The sequence below is a fragment of the Nicotiana tabacum genome, chromosome 20 (assembly GCF_000715075.1).
Source record: "Nicotiana tabacum cultivar K326 chromosome 20, ASM71507v2, whole genome shotgun sequence".
Classification (NCBI taxonomy): domain Eukaryota; kingdom Viridiplantae; phylum Streptophyta; class Magnoliopsida; order Solanales; family Solanaceae; genus Nicotiana; species Nicotiana tabacum.
The window spans coordinates 65,299,647-65,325,185 of NC_134099.1; the positions used below are offsets into that span (position 1 = coordinate 65,299,647).

Sequence of the window (25,539 nt, forward strand, 5' to 3'; positions counted from 1 at the left end):
TGCGATCTAACCTTTCAAGTATCAAAGCACCATTTTTTCTTTTATTAGTCCAAGTATATTTGCTACCTCTAAAGCCTAAATCTATGAGGTTACAATAATTAAAACAATTAATCATCAAGTCAGCCCTACTATTATTTAGGGATCGTCCCCCGAATTTTTCATTGGAGTATAAGATTTCATTAAAGTCACCCCCGACTAGCCATGGTCCTTTATAAGTGTCCGCATGGACATTAGGTTTTGCCACAGTACGTGCCTAGATGGTAAGCTATTTTTAGCATATATTGCTGAAAATAAAAAAGGTTTGCCGTGGAGACGTACCTATACCATGCAATGGACTTTCTGATTGGTAACTACAATTTCAGTAACCTGAATGAGAGCATCATTCCATAACACCCCAATTCTTCCTGACTGCCCTTCAGTTGGGACTTGAGATAGATGGGAGAAGTCAAAATCTTCTTTTATAGTTTGATTGTCTGCTATGTGTGTCTCCAACAGTACCACCAATGGAGGTTGATAATAATTTAGCAAGGATCGAAAATTTCTACGAAAGTCAGGTGATTGTGCACCCCTATAGTTCCATATGACAAAATTCATGGAGTTATTGGGGGAGGGTGGGGGTGGAGGTGTAGTGGTCTACTCCTATGGCACTGGATTCAGCTGACTTACCTCCTGTGGTGTTTGACGTAAAGTTGGAGTGATCACCACTGTGAACTTACCGGCTTCTTGATTGACGGGTGGCCTTAGCTTGATCAGGCACTTGGTCACCTCTGGTGGACAGTTGAGCACCATTTTTTTACATATTGCTCTTTAAGGACGGAGATGTGGCATGCTCCGAGCCACACTTGCTCTGTTTGAGTTTTCCTCATTTCCTCCATCAATGCTGCTAGTTCTTGTGGAGTGAGCAGTTCTTGATCGCCTGGGCTTGGTGGTTGGGGACTCATTAAGGAGGAGGGGGATGGGGTTAGTGATTCGAATGGACTCATCGGAGACTGTGGGGGTAGGGTTTATGGTATGTCGATGTGCTCATGTATCCAAGGGATCGGGGACTGTGTTTGAGAGTATAAGGGGAGTTTTGCATAGTGTAGTGGCTGGGAGGGAGACTGGTATTGAGGGAAGGGATTCCACTAAAAGTTGGTGGTCTGCATTGGGGTAGTTATCCAGTTGTACTGGCCATAAAATTGCACTGTTGTTGTCATTCCCTCGGCGATGATTTGAGCTAGGTCTTGGAAATTTTGGAGGCATATGATGACCTCCTGATTGTTGACGATCATTGAAAACGTCAGTACATGGTTTTGGATACCCATCTCCAACCATGATTGAGGAGGTTGGTGTGGATTTGGTTCCTGTGAGGTGTAGATGACAGGGTATGTTGGTGATGAAGGTGTGTATGTATTGTTGTTCTGCATGGCTTGGGGTTGGAGAAAGTAAATGTTGATGGGTCGATATGGAAGCAGAGATGACCTGCGATGTTGGGTCCTTAGAGGAAATGGTGGAGCATGGTATCTTTGCGTGGTGTGTGTGTTCTGATATATTAGAAGAGTTGAATTGAGGAAGTGGGAGTGGTAATGATTGTGCAGTGTTTACCGTTATTATGTTATTGGGTAAGGGAGGTGGTTGAGTGTGTTTAGGGATTGGATTTTTGTGTGTGTTTGGATTAGCACGTGGGCTGGAAGGGGAGGGGGAATGTTGCATGGAGATTGATTTAGTAGGGGATGTTTGTGGGGTGGGCTGTGAGGTCGGTAGAGGTAAATATTTATGGGTAATAGAAGTGTATTGTGGGCTTGGTATAGGGTTGAGTGCATGCATGCAAGGGATGTTGTGATTGGGTGGGATGGGATGTGCGCATGACGTGGCAGGAAGGCACCTTGTTGGCATTAGGGTCACTGTTTACCCTAGGTGTTTGTAAATTAGGTTTATACTTGTTGTTTGGGGTTTAAGGTGGGTCGGGTACGTAGGTGTGAAGTGGTAAAGACCCATGTGTAGTGTCAACTAAATTGTTTTGGCCCATAGGTTTTTCTTTTGGGCTTGAGGCCCTTTTGCCATGCACTGTGGAGGAAGAGGAGGGTACTATGTCGTTTGAGAAGTTTAACAATTCACAATAATTTTTAATAGCTAAGATATGATTAGAAGTGAGTTGATTAGATAATTTGTTAACTAAGGAGGAAGTAAGTACCTTAGGAGGGGGGAGTGTGCATACCTGAGTGTGAGTGCCTTACTTATGTCGTTGATGTATGTTGGGAGTCTGTTGGCATAATTGTTAAAGCTGAGTTTGGGCCATCCTGATTGTTGAGGAGCTGGTCGAGTGATCGCCGGTGAGCTTTTGCCTGTCTTTTGGGAAAAACAACTATCTTCCATTCGTCTTGGTGGGGGGGGGGTTTCCGTGTTAAATGGTGGAGTAGGTAATGAGTTAAAGGGTGATGAAGGTGGTGAAGTGTGGAGACTGAGTGTTGTAGGGCACTACGTGGTGGTGTGGCCTATGCGTCCACATCTAACCTTCGTGTAGGATTTGTTGGCGATGGTGACCTATAAATATATGGGAGTTTAACGGCATTTCCAGAGGTACTTCAATACAAATTCGAGAATAACGACCCCTAGAGGCAGATGAGGTGCATGTATCTATCTTAAGTAATTTGCCTAGTTTATTTCCTACTTGTTGGAGGATATGTTTGTCGTAGAATTCAGTAGGTAGCTCCGGTAGGCGTGACCATATAACTGTGCATGTAAGCTTTGCCTTGGATGCTAGAAATCTTGGTTTCCAGCGTCTAGCGGATATGAAATGGCCTAATATGAACCATGGCCCTTCGTGTAGAGCTTTGGTTGTATTTTCTTGTCTTTGAAACTTGATGAGAAAGAAATCATTGCCTAGATCTATAAGAGATATGGATTCAGTAGGTTTCCACAATTGTTGTAATTTGTGTTTGAGTGTGAGGTGATTCACTTTTCTCCCAAAAACTTTAATGATTATGGAATGTTGCCATGGAGAGTAAAGTTGCTCTTTGTCCTCTGTTGATAGCGGAATGAAATTTTCGGCAGTGTTTGTTGGAAGGTTTTCTTCTGCCATATCTATATGGGAAGGGGTTGTTTGGATGATTGGGATTGATTCGTCATTGTTGTGTAGTAGGGTTTGAAGAAAGGATTGAGTAGGTTATTTTGGATTGGTTCATCAATGTTCATAGCATTTGAATTTGAATGTGAGTCAGGGGGCTGGGATTTGGATTGGAGCATGTTCTGACATTTTGGATCATAAATGGTTTAGAGAGAGGTGAGAGCTTCTATCACTAGAAAACATTCGACTTTAATTGTTTGTAAGCCCTTGACTAGGTATTGGATGAAGTGGCTTTGTAAGAGCTTTAAAGCATGAATTACCCTTTTTTTTCTTTGATATAAATATTTTTCCCTCTTTTTGTTTTGGAAGAAGATTGCATAGAGGTTTGGCTCGATCTTGCTGGCGTTACTTGGGGAAGGATCCATCTTTGTTGCGTGCTAAATCCGAAAGAGATCATTCAGGGTTTTTTTAGATTGTGTAAATTGCTAGTTTTCGGAAAAATCTGTAAATGGGTGCTGAGGTTTTTGGGTTATGCGAGTGCAATTTTTTTTTTTTTTTGGCTACATAGGGTGCAAACTATTTACTTGGGTTGTATATACCTGAAATTTTCTCATTCTAAAAGGAAAAAGGGTTATATTTATCCTTCTACTTTTGAAAATAGTTTATATTTAACTTCTGATATACTATTGAAACAAAATACCTTCATCGTTAGCAAACCTATCACATATGCCCCTTACTCTAACAACTGTCTATTGTGGCACCACATGGCCTGATATTTGAGTGAGGTGGATGCCACGTGGCATGCCACCTTACCATCCTAATAACCACAATTTGAATTTTGTTCGTTAAATGTTGAACTTTTCACCTCTTTTTTTTCATTCAGTTTTTTTTTTGTTTCTCTTATTTTTAAACTAAAGAACGGGAGCAAAAAAGGAAATCAAAAGAAAGAAGCCCATATAATGGCATCCATAGACTCCAATCTAATTTGCAAATATCAGAATCCAAGGGTTTAGCTGTTGAAGAGTCACATCTCAACCTGTTTTGTTATGCATATTTTGGTTGGCTGAATATGTGATTCTTAGTCCATATTTATACCTTCCTGCTAAAAATATATTTATTTAGCTATCCGTTATGTAAAATACATACTGCTGCTAGGTATCTGATTTTTTTTATTGAATATTTGTCTACTTTTATTTTTTTCACCTTAATTTAGTGGTTTTTTTTTCTATTCTAATAAAAGATGGGAAAATAAATACACACGTGACGCCCATATGTCATTTTAAAGGTGACTAAGGACACTGTTAGGGTAAAGGGCATATGTGATAAGTTTACTAAAAATAAGGGTATTTTTGTTCGAATAGTATAACGGAGGTTAAATGTAAACTATTTACGAATATAGAGGGGTATATATGACCCTTTTCCCTTGTAAGAATCACGGGGCACCCTCATTTAACTTGTACTCACTTTTTAAAAAAATTAACTTATATGCAAGTACAAATAACTTTATATAAGATGCTTCTTCTCTGTTTTACCTCCTCCTCCTCCTTCTTAGTTGCTGTGAAAATAGAGGGTGACATAAATTTTACATGGTGCTTGCGAGCTGATTTTAAGATAGTTTATGGTGTTTTACAGTAGTGAGCTGCTACAACGCTCCTCTTTTAGTTACTACTTAGGGTTTCTTCGACTTCTTCTTCTTAGTTGGAAAATGGGTTTATTAAAATTATTATTATTTTGGATAGATAATTAGGATTTGTTCTTTATGATATTTGGAACTTATGCTTCAAAGACGAGCTGATTTGCAGTAAATTTGAACATTTAATCGTATATTGTATTATTGAAATTCGAAAAATAAATTTCTATTTCTAGGCAACCTGAACTTCAGACGAAAAAGCTTCTTAAGTACATCCAAAAAGTTAGCTATACTTTGATACACATACAGTCTTAAGTGCAAAAATTGGTTTGAAGTGCAAGTAAATTTTTGCACGCACCTAAGACGTGTTCGTTTTAAATCCCTAACTTCAGACAAAATTTGTAGTTCCAGACGCGAATTACTACTTCAACCGCGTATGTCTGAAGTTGTGTCCAAAAAGGATATAATTGCAAAAAAAGGAGAAAAAAAAAAATTGAACTTAGGCTACAGCTTAAACAGTGGCCCTATAATCGGTATATTTGTTCGCTTCCCATTTCCCATTTTATAATACCAGTTTAACAAACTTAAAAAGCGATAGACAAGTTACATATTAAAACCTAAGACACGAATAGTAAACATTAAAAAAAATTGCAGCATGATGTGCTTTTGAGGCTCAAGCGTGTACCCTTTTATCAGAGGAATCCAGTTGACCATTACACAATTCTTCCTTTTGTCAAGCAATGTCACCTTTCAGAATATATTTATATTTCAATTTTTCAAATATAATTTACATTTTTATTTAAAAAAAATAAAGGAAGAGGGAATTCAGTTGAACTAGTACCAGTTAGGTCTCCTCTGTTATCTGAATGATGCATTACCCAGATATGAGGCAAGCAACAGTTATATTCACCTCCATCTGAGTATTGCCGAACCCCATGTAAGGCCAGCCCCAAATCCAGCAGCAGCAATGACGTGTCCTGCCTGCACCTTCCCGCTCCGAACAGCTTCATCCAATGCCAAGGGAATGGATGCAGCACTGGTATTTCCATAATTTGCCAAATTGGAGATGACACGCTCCGATGGCACCTCTAACCGTGTTGCTATAGCATCGATAATCCTTCGGTTTGCCTGCACATATCCATACCCTATAAGCAGCTTCTCTCCACTTCATACTCAGGCGTAAAATTTAATGCATGAAACTCAAAAGGAGCACTAAGAGCTTTACTGAATTATCTTTAGCTGTATTTCTGTCATTTAATAATAAGAAATTCTTCTATAGTGGGATTCAACAATATGGTGCACTAGGCCATTAGCCAAAGCATATTCTCTCTACTTTGCCTACTGAAAATTACAACCTTTGCTTTTGGTAATATAGTTGCGGGAGGAATCTGCTTAGCACTACTATAGTGGCGGTTGTCGTTGAACCTATTTTATATTAACCTCTTCTATATACTGTCGGGCATAGTGTATATTCACGCATGCCTATTACTAAGTGTTATGGTAACACTATGAAAAAGACTTTTCTTTTCTTTAAGATTACAAGTGATGATAGACTATAATTACGTATTTTAGTCAATTATTACACTCTAATTTAGAGCACTTTAGTTGAGTTTGCGCTTTAATCGCTAGTGTTTTGCACTAACGGTGTGTTTTATGCCTTGTAGGAGTGATTCCGAGCTATATAGATATTATAGAATGAAACTAAGTAATTTGGATCTTTGAAGTCTGAGTCAGAGCTCAAGGAATTAAGCCGGGATCGCGTTTGGGGGTCAAATTTGATAATTAAGTACGAATGAAGACTCGAAGAGGCATATTGCGCACTGTCTAGTAAAATAGACATAACTTTTTGCTCAGAACTCTATTTGGGCTTCATAATATATGGTTGGAAAGATAACTCAAAGAGCTACAACTTTCATGTTTTACATTTTTCCAAATTCCAAATGGAACAGGGTGAAAAACCGCGGTTACGGCAGGACCGGGATAGGACCGCGGTAGAGCAGAGCTGCAGATTCAGAGGGCCTATTTGGCCGCGGTCCCGGCGGAACCGCGGTGGGGACCGCGGCAGGACGCGTAAATTTCAGGGACCAAAGTGCAAAACACGAGATTTTAAGCCCTAAACCTATATTAAACCAAGGAAGCCGGCCAAGAAAGGGGAGAGGATAGATTTGAGACACAGATTCGACCTAAGGAGGCAAGAACGCATTGGGAGCAAGGCGGAGAATTCTTCCACGAGTTTTTCCTTCCTCTTCCTATTTTTCATTGTTGGTTATGACTTTTAGTATTGTAGTTTTACATACTATTATGAATAGCTAAATTGTTATCTAGAGTTTTGATAGAACCTTTTGTAGGATAAATTCTTGTTATGTTTTTATATAATTGAGCCATAGCTTTTCTCTATTTGTTCAACTACGTTTATATTCTGGTTGATTGAAGAGCTCTCAATTAGCTGTACCTATTTAGTATGCATAACTCGGGAGAGAGTGCATATTTAGGTAATTGTTGAACAACACCACTCCCAGAGTATATGAGGGATCAATAACCGAGGGTTTAAAGGCAGGATTAGGAATAACGGAGCCTTGGGTGCGATTTGAAGTGAGCTGTATTAAAAGCCAGCTAGCGTAGCTCGGGAGAGTGTGTCTACTAAATTGTCGTAATTACTCGGGAGATATTTACGGTAGTAAGAGTGCTCATGATCGGTAGAGAATACTTAGGCGAAATTATAGAAGACATAGCGGGAACGATTGACAATTGGGAAAATCATAACTCTAGACCTCCTTAATCTTGTCTCTAACCCTTAGTATATTTAGTTGTTAATTTAGTATTTTAATTTGTTAGTTAATTAGTTAAACACAAGAATCTAAATATCTATAAGTTAGTAATTGTTCAAGCTTGTCTTCTTGGTGATAGTGAACAACTGTAGCTAAACCTTAGTTCTCTGTGGGATTCGACTCCGAACTTGTAAACCGGATTATATTTGCATCGACCGCATTGTCCTTTTTATAAGGCATAGTTGGGCGTGATCAACAAATCTGAAAAATATTGTCTAAAGATAACGTGTCATATATGAATGTAACTTGAGAATCAAACTTTTCTCGGAATACATCTGAAATTTAAATTTTTTCTCGTAACTGGTAAAGTTGTTGTCATGTGATCAGGAGGTCACGAGTTCGAACCGTAAAAATACAGCCTCTTGCAAAAATGTAGGTTAAGGTTGCGTACAATAGACCCTTGAGGTCTGGCCCTTTTCCGGACCCCGCATTGCGGGAGCTTAGTGCACCAAACTACTTTTTTTTATTTTATGCAATGGTGGTACCATTCAATCTTGTAGAGCGAATGGACATGCAAGATCTTAGATTTTGGTATAAATTTCTTTGAAGACGGAAGAAAAAAAGTGTGAAATGTTTTCCTTACGAGATCAAACGACTTTCACTATGAAGATGGCCAGACACAACATCAAAGTGCAGCGCAGTGAATTCAAAGAGAAATGGTAACACACTCCGGTTCTACCTTCTTAATTTCATGGCAAAATACCCTAACCCCTCCCTCCCCTAAACTTGTCACGGATTATTAGTTACAGCCTTAAACTATCCGTGGTCTTAATTACCCTACTCAACTTGGCCTTTTGAGAGTCATTACCTTCCTAGACGCTGATGTGGCAAAAAGTATGGGTGGACTCGCCCGCCACGTGGATTTTCCCTGTATATATGACATTTTTTTGAAAAATAAAATATATTTTTATCTTTTTGAAAAAATTACTTTTTTAGATAATTTTTTTCGAATATAATTTATAATAAAACTTGGATAGAACTACATTAGTTAGAATAATTTTATTATTTGGCTAAAAATAATAAAATTTTAGTTAATCTTTTTTTGAATTTGATCTGAAAACTAAATAAAACTTGAATTTGCATTATACAATTGCAGTATAATGCAAGTGATTCGTTTTATTTCTTGCAATTGTACACTCTTTTTATTTTTTCTTTTGATGCAATGACTATTTATTTCAATTGTGTATTTTTACTTTTTCAAATAAAATCTGTAAAAAAAATTATTTTTTGAACACCATAATTTAGAGCTATATAAAAAATTATAGCCAAAAGAATTAATTTCAAACTATGTATTTTTTATAATTTTTTAGATGCCTTGACTATTTATTTCAATTGTATAAATCTTTATTTTCAGGTCAAATTCAAAAAAAGATTAACTAAAACTTTATTATTTTTAGCCAAATAAAAAAATTTAGCCTAAATAATGTATTTCTATCCAAGTTTTATTATAAATTGTATTAGAAAAAAATTATCTAGAAAAGTAACAAATATAAAAAGGTAAAATATATTTTATTTTTCAAAAAATGCCACATATACAGAAAAGTCCACGTGGCAGGCGAGTGTACCCACACTTTGCCACATCAACATCCAGGGGTAATGGCTCTCAAAAGGCCAAGTTGAGGGGGTAATTAAGACCACAAATAGTTTAAGGCTGTAACTAATAATCCGTGCTAAATTTAGGGGGGTTTTAAGGCATTTTGCCTAATTTCACTTGTATAAGATCATCTGGAACTTTACTTTTAATTTATGGGATGGTAGAAAATATATTATATTATTGGGAGAATCGTGTCTATACTTAAAAGATGTTTCACTTTTAAAAATCACGAGAACATGTGATATTTACATCCGATATTATTTAAGGGTTGATGATCTTTATGAACTTATCTCTTGAGTGAAACATAATTTATTAAGAGAGAAAACCCAAATTAAATCAAAGGTTTTTAAAAAAAATATAATAACTAAAGCTAGGAAAAGGAAACATACCCAGCTAAAGAAGGTCAAGGCTATAATTGTAAACAAAAAGAAAAATATATAAGTTATGTACATTGTATATTTATTTTTAATATAACAAATTAATCAAACATCCAATAAGTTATATCTTTGCATTTTAATCTATGCATTATTAATCATGACTAATCCTTGTATCTAATTAAACTCCTAATGTTCATCTTTGCAGATTCATATGATATGTGATCAGAGGCGGATCCAGGATTTTAGGTTTATGGGTTCCTACAAAAATCTGAGTTAATAAACAATACTAACTGGATGAAGGACTGGGTTCCAAACTTAATATCCTTATACATTTAACGGATTTTTCAATACAAATATAGGTTCTAGACAAAAACTACTGGGTTCATGGGAAACCGTAACTATTGAACTGAATCCGCCCCTATATGTGATCATCTTGTCTTCGACAAATAAGTCATCATACGGCAATCCATATTGATTATATCCATAAAAACTTGTACTTTTTTCTTTAGTATTAATTTATTAATATTGGTATTATACAGAATCATGCACAACATGACTCGATATACATGTGCAACGCATGTGCGGAAAGATTATTTTTAGCAAAAGTATGATGAAGGGCCGAAAATCATGTGCGGAAATTTCTATCTCAAAATCATACCTGATGGAGGAGCAACCAATCAAAATCAGATCGAGTGAAACCTGCCTTGTCTAAAGCTGCTTCAATTGATTGTGGGACAACACGGACAGCAAACTTAAAGATCTCTATGCCATTCATCTTGAGGCAGGAATAAGAGGAACCTTTGGGTGGAAAACCACTCCCAGAATGACTTGTACTTGATCCGTCTTCTGTTTCATTCTCTATAAAAGGAGCAATCAAGTGCCTGACGGTGGAAACCACTCTAGTTAGTGTCGATAAAAGCACAGTAGTAATTTATCCTAACATAACACGACTAATCTATACATACCTTTTACCATCACCGTCACTATGCAAGTCAAAACCAAACAAACCATCTTCTCCAATATCACAGGCCTAAGAAAAATGTTAATGTGAATTTTGAGAAACATGGATATAGGAAATGTGCATTGCTGGACAAGAATTTTTGTAATTGGCAACAACAGAACAAGACACGAGGTCACAAAAATGATTTTTTTTAAAGATTAGTCCGTCCTGAAGAAAGAAAACCTAGAATAAGTATGCCCCCCTGTTTTCCATTCGTTCAAAAACACTCCTTTATCAATACCTGCATAAGCACAGCACCAGCAGCGTCCCCAAAGAGAATACATGAACCTCTATCCGTCCAATCAACACAGCGAGAAATTGCGTCAGCCCCAATTACAAGAACATTCTTAAAACCACCAGCTGCAATAGGAAACAGAAATCTAAATATTACCAGAGCATATCCAGGAACAAATAAAACAGCAGCATTAGCTACGTATTCAACGTTTAATACATAGGTATATCCACAAAGGAATGATTATACAATTCATAGAACTTCATCGATGGCAAAATTGTACCTTTGATGTAGCATGTAGCAGAAAACAAACCCAGCAAGAACCCGCTACAAGCAGCTGTAATATCAAAAGCCAATGGATTGCTTTTGCAGCCGAGTGCTTTTTGGATCTAACAACAGACTAGTATCAGAAACTGATCAATTGTTACCCATAAATTCTGAAGCAGCATGGTTAAAGCTGTGAGTTCAAAATCCATGAAAGAACTAGAGAATAGATAAACACAAGAAAGGAAATAAAACTTGAGTAGGTAAATGTATCCCCAGTCAAATTTTCAGGATGGAGAAGCTATAATGATTTAAACATCAACGAAACACTTTCGAGTCAGTCTAACCAGCAAAACAAGGCAGTTTTGCAACATTCACCAATTAAATGAGCCAAGCATTTCACTTCAAAATTGCGATCTGTAATAATCCAGATTTATAGTAAGATCACATGTGGGCTGTGGCCAAAGAAGTTCAATCAGTCCCCAAGAAGAGCAACCTTATATCGAATTATCAACTCTCCATTGCTTTTGTTTATATCACTATGAGGGAAACACGTTTGATGCTCAATTTTCATATCAAGACCAAGAAATGAAAAAAGAAACATGTTCTTAACATCTGGTAAAACGTTAAAATCATTGCCGGTGTGAGAATGTACGAGAGAAATATCTATTTATTAACAATGGTACAATGAGTCTATATATAGTAGGAGTAGAATATGTCCTAGTCTCATATATATAGTACATATTCTACTTACTACATATGAGACTAGGACATATTCTACTCCTACACTACATATGGGACTAGCACTATTTACACATAACTATCTAACACTCCCCTCAAGCCAGAGTACACAAATCATATGTACCGAGCTTGTTATATATGTAACTAATACGAGGACCAGTAAGAGACTTGGTGAAAATATCTACAAGCTGATCATTTGACCTAGCCCTAAGCAACAAAACCAGGTGATTGCTAATAAACAGAAGTTGGCCGAAACGTTGCCGGAAAAATTTGAAAATAGTGAGACTAAACCGAATTCCACACTACAAAATAGGTTCTAAAACACCACCAGAAAACAATTTTTTTTTTGGAAATAACTATTCACGCGCAGGAAAATAACTGTTCACGCTGGAAAAAATAAAAGTTGTCAGAATTTAATGTAATTTATATTGGTAGGCTCGGGATAACAGGACGAGTAAGTTGTCCTGAAGAAGTTTTGTCAAAAAGTGGCCGGAATGGCTCACACGCACCGGAAAAGTTATTGTAGCTCGTCGGAACCCTATTTCTGGCGGCGCGTGGAGGCGCGTGAGGGACTTTCTACCGGAACGATTGACTGGAGTTTTGTCGCCTGACTTTTCCGAACAAGATGGTAGTGTTGGTTTTCACACAACACTTACCAATGAGGAGATAACGCAAATCAATCTTGAGTCGTCAACCGAAAAGACGCACGGTGACTGACTTTTCTGTTCCAATAGGACTGAGGTTTCTGGAGTTTGATCGCACAAGGATTTCAGATCTGATGGTAGTACTGGTATATGCGCAGTATCACTGTAGCAGTGTTGAACCCTGGGAACAAGACGAAGTTACCGGAAAATTGCACAACGATGAGATCTTTCTTCCCGGATGTCGCTGGAATGACACACAACGATAATTTTCTCAAAGAAGCCCTGATACCATGTGAGAATGCATGGGAGAAAAATCTATTTATTAATAATAATACAATGAGCCCTATATATAATACATATTCTACTCCTACTACATATGGGATTAGGACATATTTTATTCCTACTACATATGGGACTCAGACACATTCTACCACATATGGGCCTAGGACATATTCTACTCCTACCATATATGAGACTATTTACCCATAACTATCTAACAACTAGTTCTTATTCATCGGGTTAATGATTACTTTGCACAAGTTTTATCTTATCTCTGCAAGGAGCTGCACTTAATTGTTTCAAGCGGGACAACAACTCCAAGCTTAGAAAATGCACCACGAGAATTAAACTGTATATTGTGAATGAATTGCTGGATGTGCGCTGTGTTCTGTAGGTCAAAATAGAGAAACAAGAAGTGAGAAAAAAGAAGAACCGGCCTCTGAGCTCGGAAGCTCCATGGCACATGCATTTCATGTTTTTATTCTGGTTATTCATACTATCCCTATGAATAAAAGTGAGCACAAATGCAGTTTCTTTCCCAACGCTTTACTCAAAATTAGCAAAACCACTCCAAACGGAAAAAACTATTTCGGTATAACTAATTGTTGATTGACTTAATTATTAGGAAAGAATTGATTCTGATTGAGATTTGATTTGATTTTGATTGAAATTTGATTTATTCTGATTGATTGTAAATTGATCATAATTTATTTTCCTTCCTAAAATAGCAATAGCTTAGTGTATAAATATCTTTGCTTAGGGAAGTAAGAAATACACATAAATACAAGAAGTTTTTTCTTCTTCTCAAAAATCTACAAGTATCAGAGCCATTGCGACCTTTTTGAGGTGAGTTATCTCCCTCGCAGCACTAGGGTTCCGTTTTTATCAAAGAGGTCGAGTTTTCTCTCTCTTGGTGGCTATTCACAACACAAACCCCTTTGGGTTCCGTTGAGAAAGATTTTATTTCCGGCGAGGCAGATTATTTTTTGAGCAATTTTCTTTAGATTTCCTTCTGATTGGGCAGAAAATATGGAGACATTCAAGAAGACGATTTCTGGAGAAATCTTGTCTTCGGATGAAATTCAACTTCTTCGTCCCCTCTTAACCAAACTTGACTCCACTAATGTTGCCACATCCAATTATGTGCAATCAGGTATTGCCTTTGCTGCTCACCTTAATTCTTGGATTGTTGATTTTGGTGCAAATAGACACATGACAGGCTATTCTAAAGGCATTCAAAACTATTCTCCGTGTCTCAAAGGAGATAATGTTAAAATAGCCAATGACTTTGTAACACCTATCTCTGGAACAGGGTCTGTCGTTTGCACTCCTAATATTAAACTATCATCCGTGCTCTATGTCCCTGAGTTCCCTATCAATTTTTTATCCGTTAGTGCCATCACCAAAGCTCTAAACTGTAAAATCGAGTTCTTTTCCGATCATTGTAATTTTTAGGATCTTCAAACAGGGAAAAGGATTGGCAGTGGTAGATTGTATGATGATTTATATATATTAGATGGAATTCAAAACTCCGGTCAAGCCTTTTTTCGGGAAAGTAAGGATGTCAACCAAGAAATAATACAGCGGCATAGACGATTAGGACACCCATCATTCTTTGTTTTGAAGAGGTTATATCCCGATTTGTTTTCAAGGACTCAATTTGAATCTTTGTTTTGTGATGCGTGTGAATATGCCAAGCATACTAGAAACTTTTATCCTGTGAGTGACAATAGAAGCATAACTCCGTTTATGACTATTCATTCTGATGTACGGGGTCCAACACAAACTGTTTCATTGTCTGATAGTCGATGGTTTGTTACTTGCATTGATTGCTGCACTAGGAGGACTTGAGTTTATTTGCTAAAAGCCAAAAGTGAAGTTTTCTCTTGTTTTCAATCATTTCATAAGATGATTTGTACTGAGTTTGATGCCAAAATAAAAATCTTGAGAACTGACAATGGCAGTGAATACATGGATAAAAGATTTGGTGTTTATTTGGAGTCCAATGGGATAGTCCATCAGACTAGTTGTTCGTACACTAGTACACAAAATGGGGTCGCTAAAAAAGAAATAGGCACTTATTAGAAGTAGCACGACCTTATGTTCACCATGAATCCACCAAAACCTTATTGGGGATGCTATTTAAGTGGTTGTCTATCTTATCAATAGAATGCCACTTAAAACCCTCAATTTTCAAAGTCCTCTGGAAGCTTTAAAGTATAAGAATGAATATATTGTTCATCCAAAAGTGTTTGGGTGTGTTTACTTTGTCCATACTAGAAATTCCGGGAAACTTGGTCCTAGAGCTATAAAATGTGTTTTCATTGTGGGTATTCCCCGACAAAGAAAGGTTACAAATGTTATCATCCTCCCTGTAGGAGATCTTTTGTTAGCATGGATATTACTTTTCGAGAATCTGAGCCCTATTTCAGTATTACCTCATCACCTCTTCAGGGGGAGAGAAGTAAGGAGAAAGAGGGGATTCTGCCTAGTTCTATTACTGGACCTCTTGATGACTTTGTCACAGGGGAAAATGAAATTGGAGAAGAATTCCGGGGGAAACTATTGGACATTTGGATAGCCTGATTTGAAAACTTACTCAAGATAAAATAGAGCAAAAGAAGCCATCATGCAATCTACTAAAGCTTAACTTTCTTCTACTGGTAAGTTATCTACATTTCCTAATGAGTTATATGAACCTATTGCTCACAGAAAAGGAGTCAGATCTTGCACCACCAAACACCTTTTATCTAATTTTGTCTCCTATAATTCTTTGTCTCCCTCCTATAGAGCCTTTGCCTTGTTTATTTCTTCTGTGTCTATTCCCCTGAATTGGAGGGAAGTTTTTGCAGATCCTAAATGGAAGCAAGCTATGATTGAAGAAATGAAGGCTTTGTCAAAAAATGAGACTTGGGAACTTGTCACTTCACAACCAGACAAGAAGTTGGTTGGCTGCAAATGAGTTTTCACTGTGAAGCATAAAACTGCTGGCTTGATTGAAAGATTCAAAGCAAGATTGGTGGCTAAGAGTTATGGAGTGGATTATCAAGAGACATTTGGCCCTTTTGCTAAGATGAACACTATTAGAATTCTTTTGTCTTGTCTAGCTAATCTTGATTGGGACTTGCAACAATTTGATGTGAAGAATGTATTTCTTCATAGAGACTTAAAAGAAGAAGTGTATATGGAGATCCCTCCTTGATTTCATATTGCGCAAAGTCAAGGAAAGGTATGCAGATTGAAAAAGGCCTTGTACGGACTGAAGCAATCCCCCAGAGCTCGGTTTGACAAATTCTGCAAAGCAATGATCTCCTTTGGTTACCAACAAAGCAATGTTGATCACACCCTCTTCATAAGACATCATACAGGTAAACTCACTCTTCTCATAGTTTATGTTGATGACATAGTAATGAGAGGAGATGGCCCGATTGAAGAAGTTATTGGCACATGGTATTGAGATCAAGGATCTAGGAGTACTTCTTGGGAATTGAGGTTGCTAGATCAAAAAGAGGAATCTCTATTTCTCAGAGGAAGTATATTCTGGATCTCTTGAAAGAAACTAGTATGACAGGTTGCAGACCCGTGGAATCGCCCGTTGAAAGCAATCACAAGTTACAAAGCGGAGTTGGAGAGTCGGTTGATAAGGAGAGATATCAGAGGTTGGTTGGAAGACTCATTCATCTCTCCCACACTATACCGGACATAGCCTATTTAGTTAGCTTGGTGAGTCAGTTCATGCATGATCCCCGAGATCCTCATATGCAAGGTGTCTTTTATATTTTGCGGTATCTAAAGTCTGCTTCAGGGAAAGGTCTACTTTTCTCCAAACATGATAACCTCCAAATAGAAGCCTTTACAGACATGGATTGGGCTAGATCTCTGGATGACATAAGATCTACATCCAGTTACTATACGCTCGTAGAAGGAAACTTAGTTACTTGGAGAAACAAGAAGCAAAGTGTAGTTGTTACATCATGTGCGGAGGCAGAATATAGTGCTATGACCTAGGTTGTTTGCGAACTGCTTTGGCTACAAAAGCTACTAGAGGAATTGAGACTGTCTAGAAAAGGAAAACTTTACTTTGTGACAATAAGGTTATCATCACTATAACTCATAATCCAATATAACATGACCGAACAAAGCATGTGGAAATTGATCGACACTTCATCAAAGAAAAAATTACAAGTAGCGTATTGAGTTTGTTTCATGTGCCATCAGGAAAACAATTAGCTGATATGTTTACCAAGGGTCTCAACAAACGAAATTTTCATACACTGGTTTGCAAGTTGGGTATGTGCGACATCTTTGCACCAACTTGAGGGGGAGTGTTGATTGACTAAATTATTAGGAAAGATTTGATTCTAATTGAGAATGATTTGATTCTGGTTGAGATTTGATTTTATTCTGATTGATTGTAATTGATTATAATTTATTTTCCTTTCTAAAATAGTCATAGAAATTAGTGTATAAATACCTTTGCTTAGGGACGTAAGAAATACACAGAAATACAAGAAGCTTTTTCTTCATCTCAAAAATCTACACTAATCTACTGTAAAAACTAGTGAATTTTGTTGCTCCAAGATATAGAAATAATTGCTACTTTACCGAGTCATACCAGGGGAGCACTGCCAAAACGGTCATCTCCAGTTGAAGAACACATTAAAATTAGGTCAACATCTTTAGGATTAACCTCTGCCATCTCTAGAGCTTTCCTTGAAGCCTCTATAGCCAGACCTGTTAAATTCTCTTTGCCTGCACAAGCATATATCAGATTGCGGCCGTATGGAAATGTGTTCTGATATTTCCCATAAACATCAGAGTTACAGACAACATTTGCTAACAGGTCAGCATAATTTTAACTAGAAGAAAATTCAAATGTATGCAGTAAATTGAAATAGGAAAGATCTTTATAATGGACAGAGGAGAGGAATGAAACAAATATTACTAAACAATTGGCTGATATATTAACACATCATGCTTCTATTGCATTTTTTTGTCAAAGAGAAGAACAAGATAACCTGTATAGGTAGTATGCATCAAGATCAAAGGAAGATTCACCTGAAAGAACCCTACGATTACGAATCCCGGTCCTTACAGATATCCATTCATCATTAGTGTCAACAATTTTTGCAAGATCATCATTGGAAACTTTCAGACTTGGTACTGCAGAGCCACATCCTACTAGTTTGCAGCCAGTGTTAACTAGTCTGTACATGGGATAAATAGTAATGCAAGATGTTCTGTGACAACAATCTAAAATAATATTTAGCCTGCTCTTCCAAAATCAGAATTTTATTAATAAGATATGGCAAAGAAATACTCCAATGGCCAGGAGTTCAACGAAAATGGACAAAAAAGAACTCAACTGGAGCTAAGATAATACTATAATTCCATAACTCCCTCTATAGGCTTCTTAGGATCCAAAGAAGATAAATTCCCTAGAGAAAGACGAAACTGAAGAATATAAGAGCTCTGAGCAGGGATAAGCACTCCACCAAAAGAAATCATCTACTTCACATAGTACAATAGACCATAGGTTTTGGCTGTTGGAATTTCATCTGGCCTTTTATCTTGCTCAATTTGCAGATATTGGCATTGATTAGCCTAGTTCACATCCTTTACTTTCAGACAACTACTTCTAGCCCTATTTCAGCTTTGCAGTATTTTACTTGTATCTGCCATTTTCAATAGATATCTCTGGCCGTAATTTCAACCTTACTGTTTATATCTAAATTTTAGGGGTTCCTCGATATGCTAAGATACAATGTAATGTGCAAAAGTTTACTTCATTCACCTAGCCGTAGAAAAGAGGCTGACCTTCTGATGCAAAGTAGAAACACAATAAATCCGCAATCACAGACTAACCTGATTTGGTATCTAATTTGTGCAAGGGAGTATCAAAATCAGATATCCACATCAAGAAGTTGATAAGTTGTACGGATACTCTTCTGTGAGGCCTTTAGGGGAAAACAGTTTGGCCAAAGGAAACAATATCACACCATAAAAGTATCTTTGAATTAGCAGCCTAGCTTAGCCCAATAAGTAATATTAGAGCCAATGGTTTAGACAAACGAGTATGTAGATGACGAAGTGATGGCATGGGCCTCGACATAATGCCTTTTCCCGTCTACGAGCCGATTTACTACGTTTATCCATAGCTTCGAGATGCACAAACATGGTAGCCACAAATACCCGAATAATGTGGGTGACACATATTGCATCTCCGAATAAGCCTAAGAATCATGGTGATGGGTACGTCATGTGGAACTTAGTTTGAGGGAGGGATAGTTGGGCGTGCACAATAAAAGTGTAGTGATACTCTTAATTGTATGAGACTTTTTGGGCAACCGTATGGATTGACCCAAAACAAACATTATTGGAAAATTACCAGTTATGAAAAGTAAGTTAGTACAAAGATTAGCCAATTCATAAATATTACCAATATTAGCCAATTAGCTACTTGTAGCCAAAAAAAGTCAAATTAGAAGGAGATATGGCTCTGCAGTTTGGGAGTTTAAATTTCAATTTTGGGATGCTTTGGTAGAGTTTTGAGGTAGTTTGAATTGAAAATTCGAAGTAGAAGATGAACATAGAAAAAGATGATATGTGTATCACGCTCTGTATCATTTGTTTATCACATATGTATCAAATGTGTACCAGATGTATATCCATATATACATGCGTGTGAGATACATGCGTTATACATGTTTAATACATGTGTTGCGAAAGAATTTTTTGAACTTGATTTTAACTATGAATTTTGATACCAAATCACCTCCAATCTTTCTCAAAAATTTTGTATATTGACTCATTTATATGTTTTCAATGAATTTAAACCATACCCATTGAAAAAGGTCCCTTTTTGGTGAGGAATATATATATATATATATATATATATATATATATATATATATATATATATATATATATATATATATGAAGGAGATATTTGCGTGTGATTCTTGGAAAGAAAGATCCTTATTTATTTGAGTTTTCAATTTTTGTATATGTTTGACTAGTTTTGGTATGTCTATGATTAATAGCTAAAGGTTGAAAAATTTTGACTTATTTTGGACATTTCCGTAAGATTCCCAACAATATTATACAGTATCTTTGGGCTTAGTTAGCCCAACAAAACAGAAATCCACCACATGATACGAGAATTTTTAGGAAATAAACAGTTATCGCAAACTTCATTAATTGATATGCTTCTGAAAAGAGGATGAGTAAAGAGATGAAATACATTACCTTGAAAGTTGAGATTGATTGAGCGAAAGCTCGTCTGCACCTTTAGAAGTAGTGGAACACGTTATGTTGTTGATAGTTCCAACAAAGAATGAACACTCAACCCTTTGTATGCGAGAAAATCTCCTCCTTAAAATAGGTACTGCTGGCATGAAGTACCTGTTTCATTGGTTATTCATTAGCAGCAAATCAAAATTTGACAGATGTATAGAAGGGGAAGACACAAGGTGAGACTTTTTAAATATAACGGAAAAATGCCAAAACGGTCAACTAGAATTAAAAAAATATATTTAAATTCCACGTATTATTTAATTACTGGTCTAATCCAATTAAGTAAATAGAAAAGGGCCAAAACTATCCCTGAACTATTACTGAAGGGCTAAATATACGTAAAAATTGCACGGGGCGCCCTATTTGGTCGTCCCCATTTAACCTATACCCATTTTTTTAAAAACTTTTAACTTGTACCCACTTTTTAAATAACTTCAGCCCCTTTCTCCTCCTCCTTCCTTTTCCTCTTCTTTTTTTTTTTAAATTCCGTTCCCATTTCCCACTCCGGAGGATTATCCTTCAAATTTCTTCAGGTTTTTTCAAGATTTTGACTTTCTTTCTTTCTATTGATAACAATACCATTATTAACTCAAAACGTTGAGACTGAAATGCTAGGGAAAAGAAGACTAACAAGCCTTGCTTCAACAACGATTCAATGTCATTTTGTGGAACTTGCGGTTGAAGCATATCGGGGAAATTGCTTTTTAGACATCTTTGTGTTTGTTCCACGAAATATAGTAGGATAATTTTGTGAACTGTCAGAGATAGACAATCAAAACCAATGAATTCATAGCTACGAAGGCACAAAAAACGCCAGCATTCTCGGGCAGACAAGGAGAACAAGTTGAAAATAATCCGTTTTCGAGTTTTCGAGTTTTCAAATCAACAGAAAATGGAATCTACTAAGCCATTTACAAAACAAAAACTTTCGCCAGTTACAAAAACAAAAACTTTAGCTCTAGAACTGAAGTTCGCCAGTTACAAAAACAAAAATTTCAGCTCTAGAGCTGAAGTTCGCGAGTTACAAAAACAAAAACTCGCGAGTTACAAAACAAAAACTTCGCCAGTTACAAAAACAAAAACTTCAGCACAGTTGGTTCAGCACACTTGCTACTTGAGGCCCGTCTACTAGAATGCTGAAGTTTTGCGTGATTGTCTTTGCTACTTCAGCCCCGTATGCTGAAGTTATGCGAAAAAGCGGGTACGCTTGCAATTTTTTTTTTTTGCAAAGCGGGCACAAGTTAAAACGTGACACAAAAAGCGGGTATAGATGCAAATGCCCCTATATATACCCTCGATCGACCTATCGGTCCAAAAATAACCCAATAATTTCACCAATTGAAAAAATGGCCAAACCCGCCATAAACCCACTTTTCACCTTAAAAAGATCTATCCTAGAATTTTTTTGCCAATTTATAAGAATCACGAAGAAAGAAACTAAAAGAGTGTTTGGCTAAACTTATAAGTTGATCAAACTGGCTTATATACACCTTTTGGTTTATGTACGCGTTTGGTAAATACCCAAAGTGTTATAAGCTAAAAACAACCATAAATCATAAGTTGGTCACCCCCAACTTATGCTTTTCTGCTTATAAGCACTTTTAGTTTGACCGAAGATTTTACTAATTTATCCTTTTGATTCCCAAAATATTTTTTCCAAAATAAATTTCCTAACTTTCTCTTCATTCCATATTCGTTGTTCATCCTTTTCATTACAAAGAAACTTTTTAATTCATAATCTTTTATAAAACTTTTAAGGATATTTTAGTCATTTTAATAAAAGAACAACTTATCAATACTTTTCTACCAAACGCAACAACTGTTTATTATCAGTTTTACCATGTCTATCCAAAAACAAAAATACTTATTAAAAAATCAGTTTCAGTGTTAAAAATATTTTCCAGTAATTCAAGCTTATTCGCTAATCCAAACAGGCTCTAATTTTTTTCTTCATTTCATTTGTAATAGCTTAACAACAACAAAATAATACATTGCACATATATAGATAGAATCTATTTAAATATAGAAAAATCATAGAATTACCATATGTTATAAACATAAGCAGCTAAATACCATAAACGAAAACATGCTAAATATCATGATTCTTTCATACGTCTTCAAATTAGAAATAAATAAGGTTTTAATCGTTTCAATTCTCATGAAAAAAAAAGTAGCGAAAGATAGCATTCTAGGAAAAATATTGGCCTCAATTGAGATTTTCACAAGAAGATAATATTGACACTAGGTGTAATGAATATTTTTAATTTGATTTTTTATTTCTTGTGAAGGATATGATGTCCAATAACTAGTAGTCAGTCACTGACCAATATTACCCTATTAATTTCGAACTAATTTGACCACCTAGGTGTTCACTAAAAAAAATTAGGTATTAATATTAAGCAAAATAAACAAGAGGGAGGAAGTAGAATAAGAATGGTCATTAAAATAATTTTTCCGGTGAGATTTTATGCTTTCAGGGCTGGTTAGTATTTGGGTTGGGTAAGTTAGAAAATCAGGTATTTTTGGGGAGCCTTTTTGAACCGATAAGTGGAGAGAGAGTATATTTAGCCCTTGATCAATAGTCCAATGATATTTTTGACCCTTTTCTATTTATCTAATTGAATTAGACCAGTAATAAAATATATGACATGTGAAATTTAATTCAAGTTGACCGTTAGTTATAAGGGCTTAAATAAGCTGAAAAGATAACGTTGAGGGCATTTTTGGACTGACAAGTGAATGGAGGGTATATTAGCCCTTGGCCAATAGTTTAGGGACAATTTTGGCCATTTTCCGTAAATATAATATAATTATAGTCCGACGAATTTTTTTAACTTTTACTCCAAATATTTTGAGAAAGAATAGTAACATTTAGAAGTTGATTACACATGAAAAAGTATTGTCAAAGGCAAAAGGATTTAAAAAGGATTTATTGGGGCTTTAAGCGCAAAGAGCACTTAAAGTGCGGGCTTTAGAAAAAAAATGCAATGAAAGAAAAAATAAAAATATATATGTAATTCAAGAACAAAGTAACAAATTCATTCGTAATATTTTCCTTTACACCTGATACACTTGTTTTACTATTATATTTGTTATGTACTGCCCTTTATTCATGATAAAACTCCTGGGCAATGAGACGCGTGTCCTAGTGCCTTGCTTTACACTGAAGCACAGTTTAAGCGAGGCGAAGCGCCTTTGTTGAGTTTTTCTCAATTTTAGGGTTTAAGTGTGCCTTAAATAAGTTTTTGAAAATACTGTGAAAAAGTAGAAATATATTATATTGTATAGAATTCAAAAAAATATACAAAAATTGATGTAAACATCTAGTCACATCACATTAATATATGCAACAAATACATTCCACCGTATCACTGAATTCCTAATCACATTATTTTTTTTTACGAGTCATAGTCAAATATAAAAGTAAGAACTACTCTCTTATTTATGTGAGACTAATTCCTTTTTATGTCCAAACAAAAAATGATACCTTATTATATTTAGAGAAAAGTTTAACATCAAAAATCTCATTTTACCGTAAGAAAATAAATTATAATCACACAAATATATGACTTGTAAACTATAAATTTCAATTTTTTTGCTCTACAAAATTGTACCTAATCAAATACCATCCCATAAGTCAAGACTAAAAGTTCTGACACGCGAGCAATCAAATGCACATGGTGCATAGAGGAAGTTTGTGCGGCACACAAGGAAAGCTCAAGACGTAAGGCGCGACAACTGGTACTCCCTCACTTACGTTTTATGTGATACTATTATTTAACTGAGCATGAGCTTTAAAAAATAAAAAATAAACTTTTAAAATTTAAAAATAAAATAAAATAAATAAATAAAAAGACAACTTTAAAATTAAATTATTTCTGAATACAACATATTAGGTTAGGACAGACTGAAAAAGGATTTATGTCCCCACTTATCGACGTGGTTGTACATGCAACTTCAGCCTTAACTAGAGGTCTCGGGTTCGAGTCTCTGGGTATGGAGTCACCTTTGTTAGGAAGCATTTTAACTCTCAGTGTGGGATTTATCGGCGCGAATCCAGCTTTAGTCAAACCTCAATGTGGCTACTGGACACTGGGTAGGAACAAGGGCGGATATAGTGCATTATGTACGGGTTCAATTAAACTCATAACTTTTGACGCACAGTAAAAATTTATATGTAAAAATTCATTAAAATCACAAAAATAGTTGATATGAACTCATAACTTTATAAAAATATAATATGATCAATACTAAAAATATTAAAAATTGAACTCACAGGGTTTAACTTCTGGATCCGCTTGTGAGTGGGAACAAAATAAAATAAACTTGAGCCTAGCCTCATGGCGTTTAAAAGTTGTCTTAGCTTGTTTGGGGCTAACCCCAAACCCAATTGCAAAGCATTGATTTTGACTGGATGATGTAAACTGGAAAAAGAGTACGAGGGTAAGATATAGATCTCCCCACGCCAAATGACAAGTGGGAGTCTTAATTAGGATATTTTCGAAGGGCAACGATGAATTGAAGAACTGACGACTGTTCAAAAAGATCAGTGATCACATTCCTCGCTACCCAGGCCCATCTAGGGTTTTTTCCTTGAATGTGTACCAAAGAATGAATCAACAGTTCAAAATCATTACTTCCTCTTCCAATTTATGTGAATATTTTTTCTTCTCGAAAATAAATTTAACTAAATTTTAAAGCTAAATTGGATTAGATTAACTTAATATTTTAAAATTAAACTTTAAATAGTCAAAAACTATATGAAAAATATTATAAGCTATAATTCTTCTCATGTTAATACCATAAAAAATTAATACATTTCAAAATGTCTGTTAAAGTTTACATGAACCTCAAAAAACGAAAATGTAAAACAGAGAGAGTAGCTTTTATAAAAATGAAGTACTCACGAAGTGGGTGGTTGATGCTGCCGTGTTCTGCTGATTCCAAACCCACCAAGTATTTGAGTTGTGTTCGCCATAAAATCGTCAAACTCTGCGAGCTGCAGCTGCCGCGCTAGCTTGTCAAGAACTTACCAAATAAAGCAGGTGGAGAAATTAAAAGAAACAGTCAGCTTGAGTTTTAGAGTATAGAATGATAGAATGGAAGAATCAGAGAATTTTTTGTGGAGAGGGATTGTGGAATATTCCGTTGCACAACGAGCAAGAGAGACGATACGAGCATCCAAATTTTGTGTGTGATTGTATCATTGTATGAAGAAGCACATGACATGTATGATTAAAGAATGTTCAAAAATAGTACCCCTTCCGCATTACTCATCCTTAACGCCTAGTTGAAAATTAATTTTGGAGATTCGAATCCGCTTCTCTTCATTTCATGTATAAGTTATTCTAATTACTAATGTCAACGAGACAGTTGGCAGTGTTCAATTGTAAGATGATTTACTATTTTTCTCCAAATAATCCTTATAAATATATCACTTTGTGATTATTGAAATATTTTTAGAATAACCTCCTTTGATGTATATGTAGTATTTTTCTTAATGGAAAATGGTCAAAATTACATTTATCATTTGGTAAATAGTTTAAGATTTCCTCTCGTCCATCTATTGATCCAAAAATACTCTCATTGTATGGGCCCCACTTTTAAT

General features: G+C 35.9%; 1 protein-coding gene across 3 annotated transcripts; it reads right to left on the bottom strand.

The window, feature by feature from the left end:
• Window positions 1-5,340: 5,340 nt before the first annotated feature.
• Window positions 5,341-25,244, bottom strand: LOC107829908 (beta-ketoacyl-[acyl-carrier-protein] synthase III, chloroplastic). 3 transcript variants are annotated; one of them, XR_012703743.1, is made up of 10 exons: window positions 24,839-25,244; window positions 19,884-20,039; window positions 17,694-17,842; window positions 17,251-17,387; window positions 10,991-11,096; window positions 10,717-10,835; window positions 10,441-10,505; window positions 10,134-10,356; window positions 5,518-5,804; window positions 5,341-5,423 (listed from the first exon to the last, which is right to left on the bottom strand). XR_012703743.1 is itself a non-coding variant. In XM_075240807.1 (9 exons), the coding sequence occupies exons 1-9, from the start codon at window positions 24,907-24,909 to the stop codon at window positions 5,583-5,585; spliced, it is 1,248 nt and encodes a 415-aa protein (XP_075096908.1). In that variant the 5' UTR covers window positions 24,910-25,244; the 3' UTR covers window positions 5,341-5,582. The 3 variants fall into 3 exon arrangements, 2 of the variants coding, with proteins under 2 accessions (XP_075096908.1, XP_075096909.1); XM_075240807.1 differs by having other exon boundaries at window positions 5,341-5,804; XM_075240808.1 differs by lacking the exon at window positions 24,839-25,244 and adding an exon at window positions 24,208-24,514 and having other exon boundaries at window positions 5,341-5,804.
• Window positions 25,245-25,539: the final 295 nt, after the last annotated feature.